Consider the following 15,083-nt stretch of genomic DNA (forward strand, 5'->3'; position numbering starts at 1 on the left):
AAACAGAAAAATGCTAGTGCACTTAAAGAGACACTGAAGCGAGAAAAAAAAATTATGATATTATGATTTGTATGTATAGTACAGCTAAGAAAAAAAAACATTAAGATCAGATACATCAGTCTAATTGTTTCCAGCACAGGAAGAGTTAAGAAACTCCAGTTGTTATCTCTATGCAAAAGAGCCATTAAGCTCTACGACTTTCAAAGTCGTGGAGAGGGCTGTTATCTGACTTTTATTATCTCAACTGTTATTGAACCATTTACTTTTTCTCTGCCAGAGGAGAGGTCATTAGTTCACAGACTGCTCTCAAAGAATCATTTTGAATGCTGAGTCTTGTGTAATCTGCACATATTATAGAATGATGCAATGTTAGAAAAAACACTATATACCTGAAAATAAAAATATGAGAATATTTTCTTTGCTGCTAATCTTCTAATAATTATTCATAGTACACAACCAATTCACTATATCATATTTTTTTTTTCGCTTTAGTGTCTCTTTAAAGATAATCGAAAACAGTTGCATCTTGAGGTGGCTCATCCTGCTCATAATCAAATTAATGATCCACACTTTCGGACAGGGGCGTTTCTAGGGTCCCTGGAGATCAGTGGCACCTGTGGGCACCAGGATGGGCGTGGCCATGGGTGGGGCCAAATGTACATGAACTTAGCAGCGGTGTAAGCTACGGATAACGGGCCTGCCCATCGAAATATTGGACGGAGCCCCCTGTCCTTTATTTCGATCATTTACAATCAGTATAGGCATAGATCAAAGATGTATACGCACATACAATTTTGATTGGTCAATCACTGACCCCCAATTTCCCACCCCCGTGCAGTAAGTGGGCCAACAGACAATGAATTTTATGAACAGAGCTAAAATTGGCTAATCAAAATTGTATGTGTGTACCAGGCTTTACAGCTAATACTGTACATACTGAAAGTAGCAGGGATCAGCATACAATACAGCTGGTTTACAATCAATAAAGGCACAGAGTAACACCTTACACTGTACACACTGGAGGTAAATCAGCACACAGTGCAAGCACTAGAGAACAGCGTATACTGTACATACTGTAGGCAGCAGAATTCAGCACACTGCAGCTAGCGTGCCAAAAATATGACGATCACGTTGTGTGGCGTGCTTATCGCGCCGCACCAAAAAATGGGTGGGCCATGGACCAGAATATAGGTGTGGTAACGGGTGGAGACAAATTTACATGAACCTAGCAATGGTGGGACATCAGATTAGGACAGTGGTGGCGAACCTTTTGGAGGCCGAGTGCCCAAACTGCAACCCAAAAGTCACTTACCGGTATCTATCGCAAAGTGGCAACAGCAATTTAAACTAAATACTGTACAAACGTTTTAACTCATACATGAACATTATGGAAAATCCAAGTTGAAAATAAACTGTGAAGATAAACAATTTCATCCATCCTACTCCTGAAAAATGTATTCAATTTTTTAGAACCTCCCAGTTTTATTTTCTGTTTTAAAACGCTAAAAAAGTAGGTTTAATGCTATTGTCTCATATGATAAGGATTCAGCTTTTCCCATAGTCTCGCAGTTAGCAATCATGTGACCCCCAACAAGACATATTCAGCAATCATGAGGCCCCCAACAAATCAGGAGGCCCCCAACAAGACAAATTCAGCAATCATGAGGCCTCCAACAAATCATGAGGCCCCCAACAAGACAAATTCAGCAATCATGAGGCCCCCAACAAGACAAATTCAGCAATCATGAGGCCCCCAACAAATCATGAGGCCCCCAACAAGACAAATTCAGCAATCATGAGGCCCCCAACAAATCATAAGGCTCCCAACAAGACACATTCAGCAGTCATGAGGCACATAAATAGACAGCATTTCACATAAATAGGCAGAATGCCCCCTTAATATGGTAGCCCCCCCAAGTTAGGTAGTGAGTGACAGGGACCCCCAGGTTAGCTAGTGAGTGACAGGCGCCTCCAGTTAGGTAGTGAGTGACAGGGACCCCGATAGTGAGTGACAGGGAGCACCTTTAGGTAGTGAGTGAGTGCCAGGGAGCCCCTTTGGGCAGTGAGTGAGTGCCAGGAAGCCCCTTTAGGCAGTGAGTGAGTGCCAGGAAGCCCCTTTAGGCAGTGAGTGAGTGCCAGGAAGCCCCTTTAGGCAGTGAGTGAGTGCCAGGGAGCCCCTTTAGGCAGTGAGTGAGTGCCAGGGAGCCCCTTTAGGCAGTGAGTGACAGGAAGCCCCTTTAGGCAGTGAGTGAGTGACAGGGAGCCCCTTTAGGCAGTGAGTGAGTGACAGGGAGCCCCTTTAGGCAGTGAGTGAGTGACAGGGAGCCCCTTTAGGGAGTGAGTGAGTGACAGGGAGCCCCTTTAGGGAGTGAGTGAGTGACAGGGAGGCCCTTTAGGGAGTGAGTGAGTGCCAGGGAGCCCCTTTAGTGAGTGAGTGCGTGCCAGGGAGCCCCTTTAGTGAGTGAGTGCGTGCCAGGGAGCCCCTTTAGTGAGTGAGTGCGTGCCAGGGAGCCCCTTTAGTGAGTGCGTGCCAGGGAGCCCCTTTAGGGAGTGGGTGCGTGCCAGGGAGCCCCTTTAGGGAGTGGGTGCGTGCCAGGGGAGCCCCTTTAGGGAGTGGGTGCGTGCCAGGGGAGCCCCTTTAGGGAGTGGGTGCGTGCCAGGGGAGCCCCTTTAGGGAGTGAGTGAGTGCCAGGGGAGCCCCTTTAGGGAGTGAGTGAGTGCCAGGGGAGCCCCTTTAGGGAGTGAGTGAGTGCCAGGGAGCCCCTTTAGGGAGTGAGTGAGTGACAGGGAGCCCCTTTAGGGAGTGAGTGACAGGGAGCCCCTTTAGGGAGTGAGTGAGTGACAGGGAGCCCCTTTAGGGAGTGAGTGAGTGCCAGGGAGCCCCTTTAGGGAGTGAGTGAGTGCCAGGGAGCCCCTTTAGGGAGTGAGTGCGTGCCAGGGAGCCCCTTTAGGGAGTGAGTGAGTGACAGGGAGCCCCTTTAGGGAGTGAGTGAGTGACAGGGAGCCCCTTTAGGGAGTGAGTGAGTGACAGGGAGCCCCTTTAGGGAGTGAGTGAGTGACAGGGAGCCCCTTTAGGGAGTGAGTGCGTGCCAGGGAGCCCCTTTAGGGAGTGAGTGAGTGACAGGGAGCCCCTTTAGGGAGTGAGTGAGTGACAGGGAGCCCCTTTAGGGAGTGAGTGAGTGAAAGGGAGCCCCTTTAGGGAGTGAGTGAGTGACAGGGAGCCCCTTTAGGGAGTGAGTGAGTGACAGGGAGCCCCTTTAGGGAGTGAGTGAGTGACAGGGAGCCCCTTTAGGGAGTGAGTGAGTGACAGGTAGCCCCTTTAGGGAGTGAGTGAGTGACAGGTAGCCCCTTTAGGGAGTGAGTGAGTGACAGGGAGCCCCTTTAGGGAGTGAGTGCCAGGGAGCCCCTTTAGGGAGTGAGTGAGTGCCAGGGAGCCCCTTTAGGGAGTGAGTGCGTGCCAGGGAGCCCCTTTAGTGAGTGAGTGAGTGAGTGAGTGACAGGGAGGCCCCCTCTCTAGCCGCCGCCGCTCCCCCCCCTACCTCTCAGCAGACCTCAGGATCAGCGGCGACCCGACCAGATGTACGAGCGGGCGCTGGACGCACCCGCTCGATATGCGGAAGTGATGTCACTTCCGCATATCAGTGCGGGCGCTGGGTCCTAGCGCCCGCACGATTGGTCGCCGGCTCGCCGCCTGATCCTGAGGTCTGAGACGCGGCGGCGGCGGCTGGAGGGAGCCGCTGACAGAGGGGGCAGCGGCGGCCGGGAGATCCGTGGCACCCCAGGAAAGATTGGGGGCACGTGCCCCCCTAAAACAGGGCTAGCGACGCCCCTGCTTTCGGACATAGAAAGAAACATGCAAACTATACATTATTGGTGTCATCTAGAGGTAGTTTAGGCTTCGGCTCCGTGTATCACTGTAAAGTTTCAGGTGTGGATAGTGTTCATTTTACATCAGTAGATAGCTTAGGTATCATTTCAAGGGTGGAAGCTGAGGCTATTAACCAGGCTGAGAAGGCATTTAAAATTAGGTACCAGGGTAAGCACAGGGCTATTGGCGCAACAGTGTCAATCAAGTTTAGGGTCTGGGGGTTAAAGAGGTTTTCGGGTTGCCGTGCACATCCTAGTTAACCAAAAATAAAAATGCAGGTAATAATAATAAATAATAATCTGAACATTTATATAGCGCTTTTCTCCTGTCGGACTCAAAGCGCTCAAGAGCTGCAGCCACTAGGACGCGCTCAGGAGGCCACCCTGCAGTGTTAGGAAGTCTTGCCTTGAACTCCTTACTGAATAGGTACTGACCCTAGCCAGGATTCGAACCGTCTCCCATGTCAAAGGCAGAGCCCTTAACCAGTACTCCATTCAGCCACTGGATCAGTTCAATAGTAGGTCAATACTTTAGATTTTCCTTATTGCATACATTAAGGTCAGTGGGGAATGTAAGAAATAAATAATCCAGAAGATAAGGGTTTCAAATGGAGGTTTGAATATTAGCAGCTGGTCGATACACAGTACAGAAACGTACCATGTATCCCCAGCGTTAAAGGGACACTTAAGCCAAAACAAAAAAAATGAGTTTTACTCACCTGGGGCTTTAACCAGCCCCCTGCAGCAGTCCTGTGCCCTCGCAGCCACTCACTAATCCTCTGGTCCCCGGCTGCCAGCTAGTTTCGTTTTTGCTGACAGGCCCGTCAGGACTGGCCACGCGTAGCTTTTTCCGCATTCACGACTGTAAATAGCGCTATTGCAGGCCGCAACACGTACAAAAATACGCGTTGCCGCATATCTATGCGTTCGTAATGCAGCAACGCGTATTTTTGTACGCATTGCGGCCCGCAATATAGCTAATTACAGTCGGGAATGCAGAAAAAGCTACGCGTGGCCAGTCCTGACGGGCCTGTCGGCAAAAACGAAACTAGCTGGCAGCGGGGGACCAGAGGATTAGTGAGTGGCTGCGAGGGCACAGGACTGCTTCAGGGGGCTGGTAGAAGCCCCAGGTGAGTAAAACGCATTTTTTTTTGTTTTGGCTTAAGTGTCCCTTTAACGCTGGGGATACACGGTACGTTTCTGTACCGTGTATCGACCAGCTGATAATATTCAACTGGCCCGATCATGCCGCTCGACCCACGCCCGCTCGATTACCGGACGAGCGGGAAATAGATCCGGGCGCACGTGCGGACAAGCGGGGTAAAGGCTGGGGTCGATCTGGCAGCTAATCGGCCGCTGGATCGACCCGTCTATGCCCAGCATAAGTCTACAAATGGTAGGCTGACCTTCTGCAGAAAAACACGCAAACAAACCTTGGGTAGCTCCTCTTTTAGTGACTGAAGGACATAGTACATGGAACTCTTATTGTTTTCTCTTGGTGTGACACACAGCACAGCTTCTCCATGAACTGCAATGTCACCTGGTTTAACACGTAGCTTAGACAGGCAGATGGAGTATCTCACGGTCTCAGCATTTACCTGGAAAACAAAACCAAAGGGAACAATAAGAAAGGTTTACCTCATCTAATTCGAGAAGTATTGCAACATTCTGTTTCCATTACCTCAAGCCTCAACAAACGTATGCGTTCCAATGAAAGCTTCACCAGGAGAAAACAGTCATCAGGAAGAAACACCTCTTCTATATACTCAGATATCTGCCATCGAAAAATAGATAGAAGTTGTCAGTCAGGGCTTCAAAAGTGGTTACTTGTCGTACCAAGCACAGCTGCTAAGCTAAGACTTCAGTTCACCAAGACACATTCAGTAAAAATGTCACATTTGATCATTTACCTTATGCTGTAATTTAGAGTTTTTACTGAAAAACTGAATGATAATTTACTAGGATTTTGACCTTAAGCAGTATTTAATTCGATATCGTAAGGAATCATGCGGTATTTCATTTGTTATTTGATGGATTAGTGCAGCGCATGGTAAATGGATAGTAGAGGTGCTTTAGATACATTTCTTTTATTTTGTTTGTTTAATTATGCGGACAAGTAAAGTGTAAATCCAATATTAACATTTCAGCTCAAAATCATAAGCATCTTATTAACCATTTTGAATTACTACATAATACGGGGAAAGAAGGGTTTTTTTTTTTTTTGTCCGTTATCTCTAAATAAGTTTCTTCTAATTAAAAAAAAAAAAAATTAGAGAAAGAAAACTTATCAAAAATGGGTAGGTCAAGTTGCTTACTACTATATGACATATTTCCGTCTCCGCTGCAAACTGCTTTGCTGCATAAAACATACAATTTCTGATTTATAATATTAGGTAGGGAGATACCACAGAGGTATGAGGATAATACGCCAGAAAATAAAAAAACACACATTGATCAGCTATAAAAAGTACAACAGACTCAATTATCAACCTTCACAAATGTTAAAATTACTTACTTCTCCTAATAAAGTCTTCTCAATTCTGCCTTTTACCAGGCGGGCAAAATCAGCATCGTCATCTCTATCTAAATGAGCAGTAATGATTGGTGTGCTAAAGTGAAATTAAATATTAGCGTTAATAACTTAACTTAGAGGCACTGCTTTTTTTTTTTATTTCTTTTTTTTTAACAAAAATTGCTGCTAACATCAAAATTAGTAATAAAAAAAATAAAATATAGGACATTGTTTGCAAAGAGTTTTCGGTGTACCACATTCTATTCTAAACACTCTAAGCATGCCTTGTGCAGACCCACACAGTTACCAATTTCTATCCAGGTGCTCAATCATAACAGCTACCTAGGAAGGATTTTCCTTCCGCAAAAAAAAATAAATTACATTTTGTTAAGCGATTTCAACTGCTACGCTATATGTGATATCAGCTGTAAGACCAACAACCCACCAATATAAACCGCTTCAAAATGTAAAATTTGTGATTTATGGATTATTTTTTTTCCAAAATGACCTTCAAATTCAATAAAAAAAAAATTCAAAGAAAAAAGTTTTTTTAACCTGGTAATATAACATTTTGCTGCAGTACACTGTGGGCACACAGTGATGGGACAAAAGGGGACACTGAAGGCACAGGGGAGCAGAGGAGACAGAGGGGGACACTGAAAGCATAGGAGAGGTACATGGCACAGCAGAGAGAGATGGCACAGTGTTTTAACTTATGGACAGACCCAGATTAAGAACGAACCTAGTCCCTATCGTTTGTTAACTGGGGACTACCTTGCATATGCAAAATTGTACAATAACATGCAGCATGGAACTGCCACCTACTATAAAAAGGAACTTAAAGGGACACTGTAGTGGGTCGGGGGAAAATGAGTTGAAGTTACCTGGGGCTTCTAATGGTCCCCCACAGACATCCTGGGCCAGCGCAGCCACTCCCTAATGCTCCAGCCCCGCCTCCGGTTCACTTCTGGCATTTCAGACCACTGCGCCTGTGTTGCCGTGTCCTCGCTCCCCCTGATGCCACCAGGAGCACACAGGGCGCAAGCACAGACCATAGTGGGCCTGTGCAGTACGCTCCTGGTGCCATCAGCGGGAGTGAGGACACGGCAAAGCAGGCGCAGTGGTTTTCAGACTTTAAAGTCTGAAATTCCAGAAGTGAGCCAGAGGCGGGGCATTGGGGAGTGGCACGGGCACAGGATGTCTGTGGGGGACCATTAGAAGCCCCAGGTAACTTCAACTCATTTTCCCCTCACCCCCCTACAGTGTCCCTTTAATATTTAATCCCTTTTGGGTACCTTGCCATTTCCTTTATCTAGTCCACCGCTATGCCATTCCTGGCTAGAATATAGCAGCAGTAAATATGCCGTAAAGCACAGGCTTCGAATTCCAGTCCTCAAGTGCCATTTCCATACCAGTGATTAGGATGGAGTGAGAAATGTGTTCTACTTGATGAACTACACATCCTTGGGGCTCAGACACACTTTAAAGGGAACCTAAACTGAGAAGGATATGGATTTTTCCTATTAACATAATACCAGTTGCCTGACTCTCCTGCTAATCCTATGTTTCTAATACTTTTAGCCACAGCCCCTCAACAAGCATTCAGATCAGGTGCTCTGACTGAAGTCAGACTGGATTTGCTGCATGCTTGTTTCAGGTGTGAGATCCAGATACTACTGCAGCAAATTGATCAGCAGGAGAGTCAGGCAACTGGTATAGTTTAAAAGGAAACATCCATTTCCCTCTCAGTTTAGGTTCCCTTTAAGCGGTTTTCGGGCCATCAGAGCTTTCTGAGAGGTTTTTTTTAAAAAAAATGCTCCCATTGACTTACATTAAAATCGTTGTAAAATCTCGATCGCAGTAAAACCACGTAAATTTACTGCGATCACGGTTTTACCACGATTTAAATGCAAGTCAATGGGAGCGTTCTTTAAAAAGCTCTCAGAAAGCTCTGATGGCCAAAAAACTCTCAGAAAAGCGCGTTTACTATGTGAGCCCTTACTGATTTAGTCCATTCAATTAATTTGAGCTGTGAGGACTTCTGCCCTGCAGATCTGGAGTTCGACATCCCTGAGTTCAGCCTGTGGATAGAAGTTACACTATTAAATGTGAGCAGCACTGGTAGTTTAATGTTGTAAAAGTTATAATTGTTAAAAATATATCTACTGTTCTGCTGCAAACATACCTGATGTTTTTTGAGGCATTGATGATCTCTTTGATACGTGGCACACCAAGAGTGATATTCATGGAAGCAACACCCGCAAAGTGGAACGTTTTCAGGGTCATCTGTGTTCCTGGCTCTCCAATGCTCTGAGCACAGAGAGCACCCACTGCTGAGCCTGGTTCCATCTGAGCTCTGGCGCGAGAAATCAGTATAGGTCACTGGAATCCACATTTTATTTGCAAATTATACTACCAAACAACACCCCAGGGGCTTGACAGATCTATAATTTTATGCAACACCTATGCCATCCTATATTAAAGCGTGTACAACATCTTCTGAAGGGTATGGATGGCTCGTTCCAAGCACCAGGTACTGGGAGGGGAGTTAAATACATTTGTCATCATCATCTATCACTATTCACACGAGCAGGTTTGCAAACAGACTTCAAACTGCAATGATGGAATGCATGCAAGAAAAAAAAAACACTCAGAACATTTGGCACCCAGTAATCCCAATAGTAAAAACAAGTGTAAAACCGATAGTAAAATATCGGTATTAAATACAGATATTTTACTATAGCTAAACCGGTTGCCAAACAGAACCCTCCCCTCCCCCAACCCCCAACCCCAACTGTCCTCCCACCCCCACACAAACCCCTTCCTGGCACCTAACCCTAACTGTTCCCCCCCCCTTACACAAACCCCCTTCTTGATGCCTAACCCTAACAGCCCCACCCCCCCTCGATTTCAAACCTTAACCCCTTTCCCCCCTCACCAAAGCTTACCCTTAAAACCCTCCTACTATGAACGGTAAATACCACAAAGTTTATATGAGTTGATAATAGTTTTTCGGGATATGGCAAAATCAATACATGAGATTTGAAGAATATGAAAAAATTGTATAAACGTAATTATGGATGAATAGAAAGGTTAGAGATAAAATGAAGGGGAGAAGAATGCCTACAAGGTCCTAAAACGGGAGGGGACCGAGGCTGCATTAAGCAATTATAAGGAGTGCAATAACAGTTGTAAAAAAGAAATTAGGCTGGCAAAGATTGAAGCTGAAAATCAAATCGCTAGGGATATCAAATCTAACCCAAAGAAGTTTTACAGTACATCAACTCTACAAAAATAAATGTTGACTGTACTGGACTGTACTGGACTCCTAAAGGTAAGGCAGAGTTATTAAATGCTTTCTTTGCTTCAGTCTTCACAAAGGAAACATCACTGTTGCAAATTACAGATGCAGAAGAGTCTCAATCTTCCAATTGTAATATTAAATACTTAACGCAGGAAGAAGTGAAGGCAAGACTGAATAAATTAAAAATAGACAAGGCACCTGGCCAGGATGGCATGCATCCTCGGGTCCTAAGGGAATTAAGTTCCTTTATAGATAAAACCCTTTATCTTATCTTTTGTGACTCAACTGGCAGAGTCCCAGTGGATTGGCGTACAGCTACGGTTTCCCATTATTTAAGAAGGGCAAAAAAAATCAGATCCAGGAAATTATAGACATGTAATCTTAACATTAGTTGTATGCAAACTATTTGAGGGGTTACTAAGAGATACTATACATGACTTCATAGTAGAAAATAATCTTATTTCTCAGCATCAACATGGGTTTACTAAAGACAGGTCCTGTTTGACTAACATGCTCAGCTTTTATGAGGTAGTGAACGCTAATGTGGATATTGGGAATGCTGTAGATGTGATATACTTGGACTTTGCAAAGGCCTTCGACACTGTTCCCCACAAAAGTCTGGTGCAAAAGTTGAGGATGCAAGGACTGGAGTCTGGACAAGAGTCCGTGTGCATGGATAGGGAACTGGCTAATGGACAGAAAACAAAGAGTTGTGGTCAATGGATCATACTCTAAATGGGTGACTGTTAGCAGTGGGGTCCCACAGGGGTCTGTACTGGGTCCAGTGCTCTTCAATGTATTTATTAATGACCTAGTAGATGCAGTAAAAAGCAATGTCAGGAAGATAGGGACATATTGCAACAGGATCTGGATAGGATGGCTATATGGGCACATAAATGGCAAATTAAATTCAATGTTGAAAAATGTAAAGTTATGCATTTTGGTCGTACCAATGGTCTAGCACCATACAAAATACATGGGATACAGTTGGGGACACCAAACTTGGAGAAGGACTTAGGAGTACTCAACGACAAGTTAAATGATCGTATTCAATGCCAAGCCGCTGCAGCTAGAATACGGAATTCAGTTCTGGGCACCACATTACAGTAGAGATTTTGCAGTTTTAGAGCAGGTGCAGAGACTAGCAACAAAATTGATACGTGGGATGGAAGGTCTCACCAAGAAACGTTAGATAAACTGGGTTTATTTAGTCTTGATAAAAGATGCCTTAGAGGGGATCTAATTAACATGTATAAATACATCAGAGGGCAATATAAAAGCTAGGCAGATGAGCTTTTTCTCCCTAGGCCTTCTCAAAGGACTAGAGGACATGATCTGCGCATGGAGGAAAAACATTTTAGACATTTATTTAGGAAAGGGTTCTTTACAGTAAGAGTGATTAAGATGTGGAATGCATTGCCACAGGAAGCAGTTATGGCAAATTCTATACCTGCATTTAAAAGGGGGTTAGAGGTTTTCCTTGCGTTGAAAGTCATCCATGGCTACAATTACTAGGTAATGCCCAGTGATGTTGATCCAGGGATTTTATCTGATTGCCATCTGGAGTCGGGAAGGCATTTTTTCCCTTTTGGGGCTAATTGGACCATGCCTTGTAAGGGTTTTTCGCCTTCCTCTGGATCAACAGGGATATGTGAGGGAGCAGGCTGGTGTTGTACTTTGTTCTCTGGTTGAACTCGATGGACGTATGTCTTTTTTCAACCCAAGTAACTATGTAATGTAAGTTTACAAAGTTAAAATGAAGTTGGAAATTGATAATAACATTTTCATCATTGTTTGCAGAAAAACACAATATAATTTATCGGGCACAAAATTTCCACTTGGGTGCCCGCTTGCTGCCATTTCGTACTGGTGTCAATGGCAACACCTATTTTCCTATTTTGTCCACTAACGGCTGGTGCCCAAATTGTCTGCTTCTGTTAGTCTTGTCAGCGGCTCCATACTGCGCATGCGTGAGGGCACACGCATGCAGAAGAATGAGAAGGATCTCCACACCACCCAGGGACTAAGCAATCAACAGAAAAGTCTGTAGTGGCCAAAGCCTTGTTGCCCACATTTTGACAGACCCTGAATACTCTGCATGCCTGTACAAACATCAGATGGCTGAAACCATAACAGATTTTAATGTCCATAAATGGTACTTTTAGATGCTGCAAATGCACCATTGCTTTACAACGGTTTCTCACATAATCCTTCAGGGCAAACAAGTTAGGCAGAGATGTGGAACCATTTGTCATATTATCATTTCAGTCAAAAAATGACCTGTCTAGAAAACACAACACAACAGAATATAACTCTGGAAGAAGCATCCAGCACACTCCAGTGACTGTTTTGCAACTATTTAAAAACATGGTTGTATGAGCCTGCTTAGAGCAAAGCTGCCAAGCCCCCTACTTTTTCCACATCTAAAAGCCTACCTGACGTTAAGGAAACAAAAAATGGATACCTACCTATCCAGAGGGAATCATCTAGATAGTCCAGAGGTTTCCCAGATCTTCTTTATCTCCCTCTATTCCTGTACTGGGAGCCTTAAAAAATATTCCAAAATTAATTTTGAACATTGGTCACGTCTGCACTCCACTCTGTGCCTGCACAGTGTAGCAGCACTTGTACACAAAGTACAGCTTGCGCCTGCACAGCTATTTCCTCCGTTCACCAGCATGCTACTGCACAGGTCCAAATCTTACCAGTGCCTGCGCATTGCAGCCACGCTTGTACACAGAGCCGCAAAGCATACAGTGGTGAGTACCTAATTTCAGATATGCTTTAATGTCCCATTTCCAATACTCACATGATTTAGAGACAAATTGATTAACATTACTCCACCCAATGCCATTTGATGGTATAGAACAGCACAAAAATTACCTCATGTACTTGTCTCGACATGTCTCCAGGAATTTTTCTAGCTGAGTAGGTGTAACTCGGTCCAACTGATACAACACACGTGGCTGTATAAACATTAAGAATACAATTCGATTATTTCCAAAATGGAGATGCAATTATAAATGAAAGCCAAGTATGGGATGACAAACTGTTTGTAAACTGACTCAAGACTCATGGCTAAAGAGAAATAAATTTCAAGAAGTCTAACATTACACTACAGAAATAGCAAAGTGGGCAAGTGCAGTATTACAGGTATTTATATTAGAACACCTACCCCTATTGCAATTTGTAGTGAATATAGGTAATGCTTCTTTCTACTAATACATTCTGCTGAGGTTTGCATATTTACTATAAAGCAAAGTCTAAGGGTCCTTTGACACTGGGCACAAGTGATACAATCACTACAGTGCCGAAAATTTGCACCGCACATTTGACATGCTGCACCACCATACAGATATAGTACAATTAAATGATGCTTCACTGCCATTGGACCCGCCGCTCCGCACCCTATGTGAAAGTACCATGGAAATATCATTGCATTGGGTTGGGATGCAATGATATTGTCTGTTGCAACAGAGCAACAGAACAACAGATTCAGTGTGAAAGGACACTAAACAAGAGGAGAGATCTCAAAGGTAGCTGGATTGGGTATTCATTAAGATTCAAGATACTGTCAAGATAATCTGTCCACATCTGCCCAACCTACAATTTTCGATCTTACTATGAGGTACACACCTAGCTGCTCACTCCCTTCCTCCAATGAACTTCACCTGCCGCCCCCCGCATCACCCAGTCCCATGCTTGCCTCCAGGACTTCTCAAGAACTGCTGCAACACTATGAAACTCCCCCCCCCCCCATTAGGGTTGCCCCCTCCAACATCCTCAAGAAGGCCCTCAAAACACACCTTTTCACTCTGGCCTACCCCTAGCCCCCTCCCCTCATGCTTTCAACTTGCATCTAAACTCTGGTCCCCTAGCTTTTGTGTCCCTACCTCTCCCTCAAGATTGTAAGCCTCTGGCAGGGTCCTCCTCCATTTGTGTCTCATACCTGCTCACACACCTCCATTACAATGCATCTATCCTATAGATGTGAATAAAGGCTTCAGTGAACTTACCTTGCCTAATCTCCATGCTTCCATCCAGGGACTGACGGAGCATCACCTTATACTCCTACTGTGCTGCGTGATCTGGTTTGCATGTATTCCTGTACGGTCTTATTACTGTATGCCCCCCCCCCCCCAAAAAAAAATATGTTGGCACTTTATAAATACAATAAATAAAATCTCATAACTACGGAGAAAGCAGAAAATACTTAGCTAACACTCTTGGTGGGTGAAAGACCTAAAAATCAAACTTGGGGATTCTATTGGTCCATCCAGGGTTATAAGGGAGAGTGGAAAGTCAATTACCTGTGTCTACTTCTCAGTTGGGATGGTCAATGACATGCTAATTAATTTATTGTTGATGCAAATGAAACTAGACCAATCAAATGCTGATTATTTCAATTAGTAGAATTCCGAACAGCATCCATTTGCAAAAGCATAACATCTCTGCTCTTCAGATAGATAGGTGAAATATATAGGTTTCCTTCTGAGCTGGTGGAGCTTCCTCCCTGCAGGTGTCAGATGGGACAGTGACCACACTGAGCTGCATTCTGTGTAAATAACCTAAATGTTTACAGTACAAAAGCACACAAATGTAAGTAACCAAGCTAATAGTATTTATAGCTGAAATGCATTATGCAAATCTTAGCATTGGCCAACTGCCTGACAGATTACTTAGAAAAAGCAGGCAGTGTTGAGTGTGCAATTGATTTCACTACAGATGAATGAATGCTCATTTACTAAATTTTATGCAATGGAAAACAAACTGCACAAACACATTCTGAAGCTGTGTGCATGCCATAGCTGAAACTCGGCCGAGGCATCCCACAAAGTCTGCCTCTGTTGAGAATCTAGCATGTCTCCACTGCTCTCCCAATGCCTCAGCCAACGATCTGCCTGACAGAGACAACAAGCAGAGCTCGACAGTGTTGGAGTGGTAAAAAGGGAGAATAATAATGTGGTGCAGCGTTCTGCCAAAATGACCCTGCAGATAGATGTATCCCTGACGCATTATGGAGAGTCGTGGAACACTGTACACACGCTACAGTCTAGATCAGGCATGGGCAAACTCGGCCCTCCAGCTGTTACTGAACTACAAGTCCCACAATGCATTTGCCTTGATGAGTCATGACTGTGGCTGTCAGACTCCTGCAATGCATTGTGAGAGTTGTAGTTCCTTAACAGCTGGAGGGCCAAGTTTGCCCATGTCTGGTCTAGATCAATCTAAGATGCAAATAAGCAAATAAGTGGTTGCACACACAGGTTTCCACGCAATGTGGCAAACTGATCACATTCAGATCTGAGAGGGATTGATCTGAGAGAGACTGAATCCTTCCACACACTGCACATAGATTTTCAATAGATTTTAGCATGCAATGCTATGGGCTGTAAATTT

The 15,083-nt window shown here is 44.5% G+C and overlaps 1 protein-coding gene across 3 annotated transcripts in view; it reads right to left on the bottom strand.

The window, feature by feature from the left end:
- Positions 1-15,083, bottom strand: part of POLR3A (RNA polymerase III subunit A) — a 109,553-nt gene that overhangs the window by 11,615 nt on the left and 82,855 nt on the right. For all 3 annotated transcript variants that reach the window (XM_068255438.1, XM_068255437.1, XM_068255436.1), the window contains 5 exons: positions 12,567-12,649; positions 8,565-8,735; positions 6,383-6,476; positions 5,549-5,641; positions 5,301-5,465 (listed from right to left, as the gene is read on the bottom strand). In XM_068255438.1, the coding sequence (XP_068111539.1) occupies positions 5,301-5,465; positions 5,549-5,641; positions 6,383-6,476; positions 8,565-8,735; positions 12,567-12,649 (606 nt within the window). The remainder of the gene's footprint in view (positions 1-5,300; positions 5,466-5,548; positions 5,642-6,382; positions 6,477-8,564; positions 8,736-12,566; positions 12,650-15,083) is intronic.

The sequence above is a fragment of the Hyperolius riggenbachi genome, chromosome 10 (assembly GCF_040937935.1).
Source record: "Hyperolius riggenbachi isolate aHypRig1 chromosome 10, aHypRig1.pri, whole genome shotgun sequence".
In the NCBI taxonomy this organism is placed as follows: Eukaryota; Metazoa; Chordata; class Amphibia; order Anura; family Hyperoliidae; genus Hyperolius; species Hyperolius riggenbachi.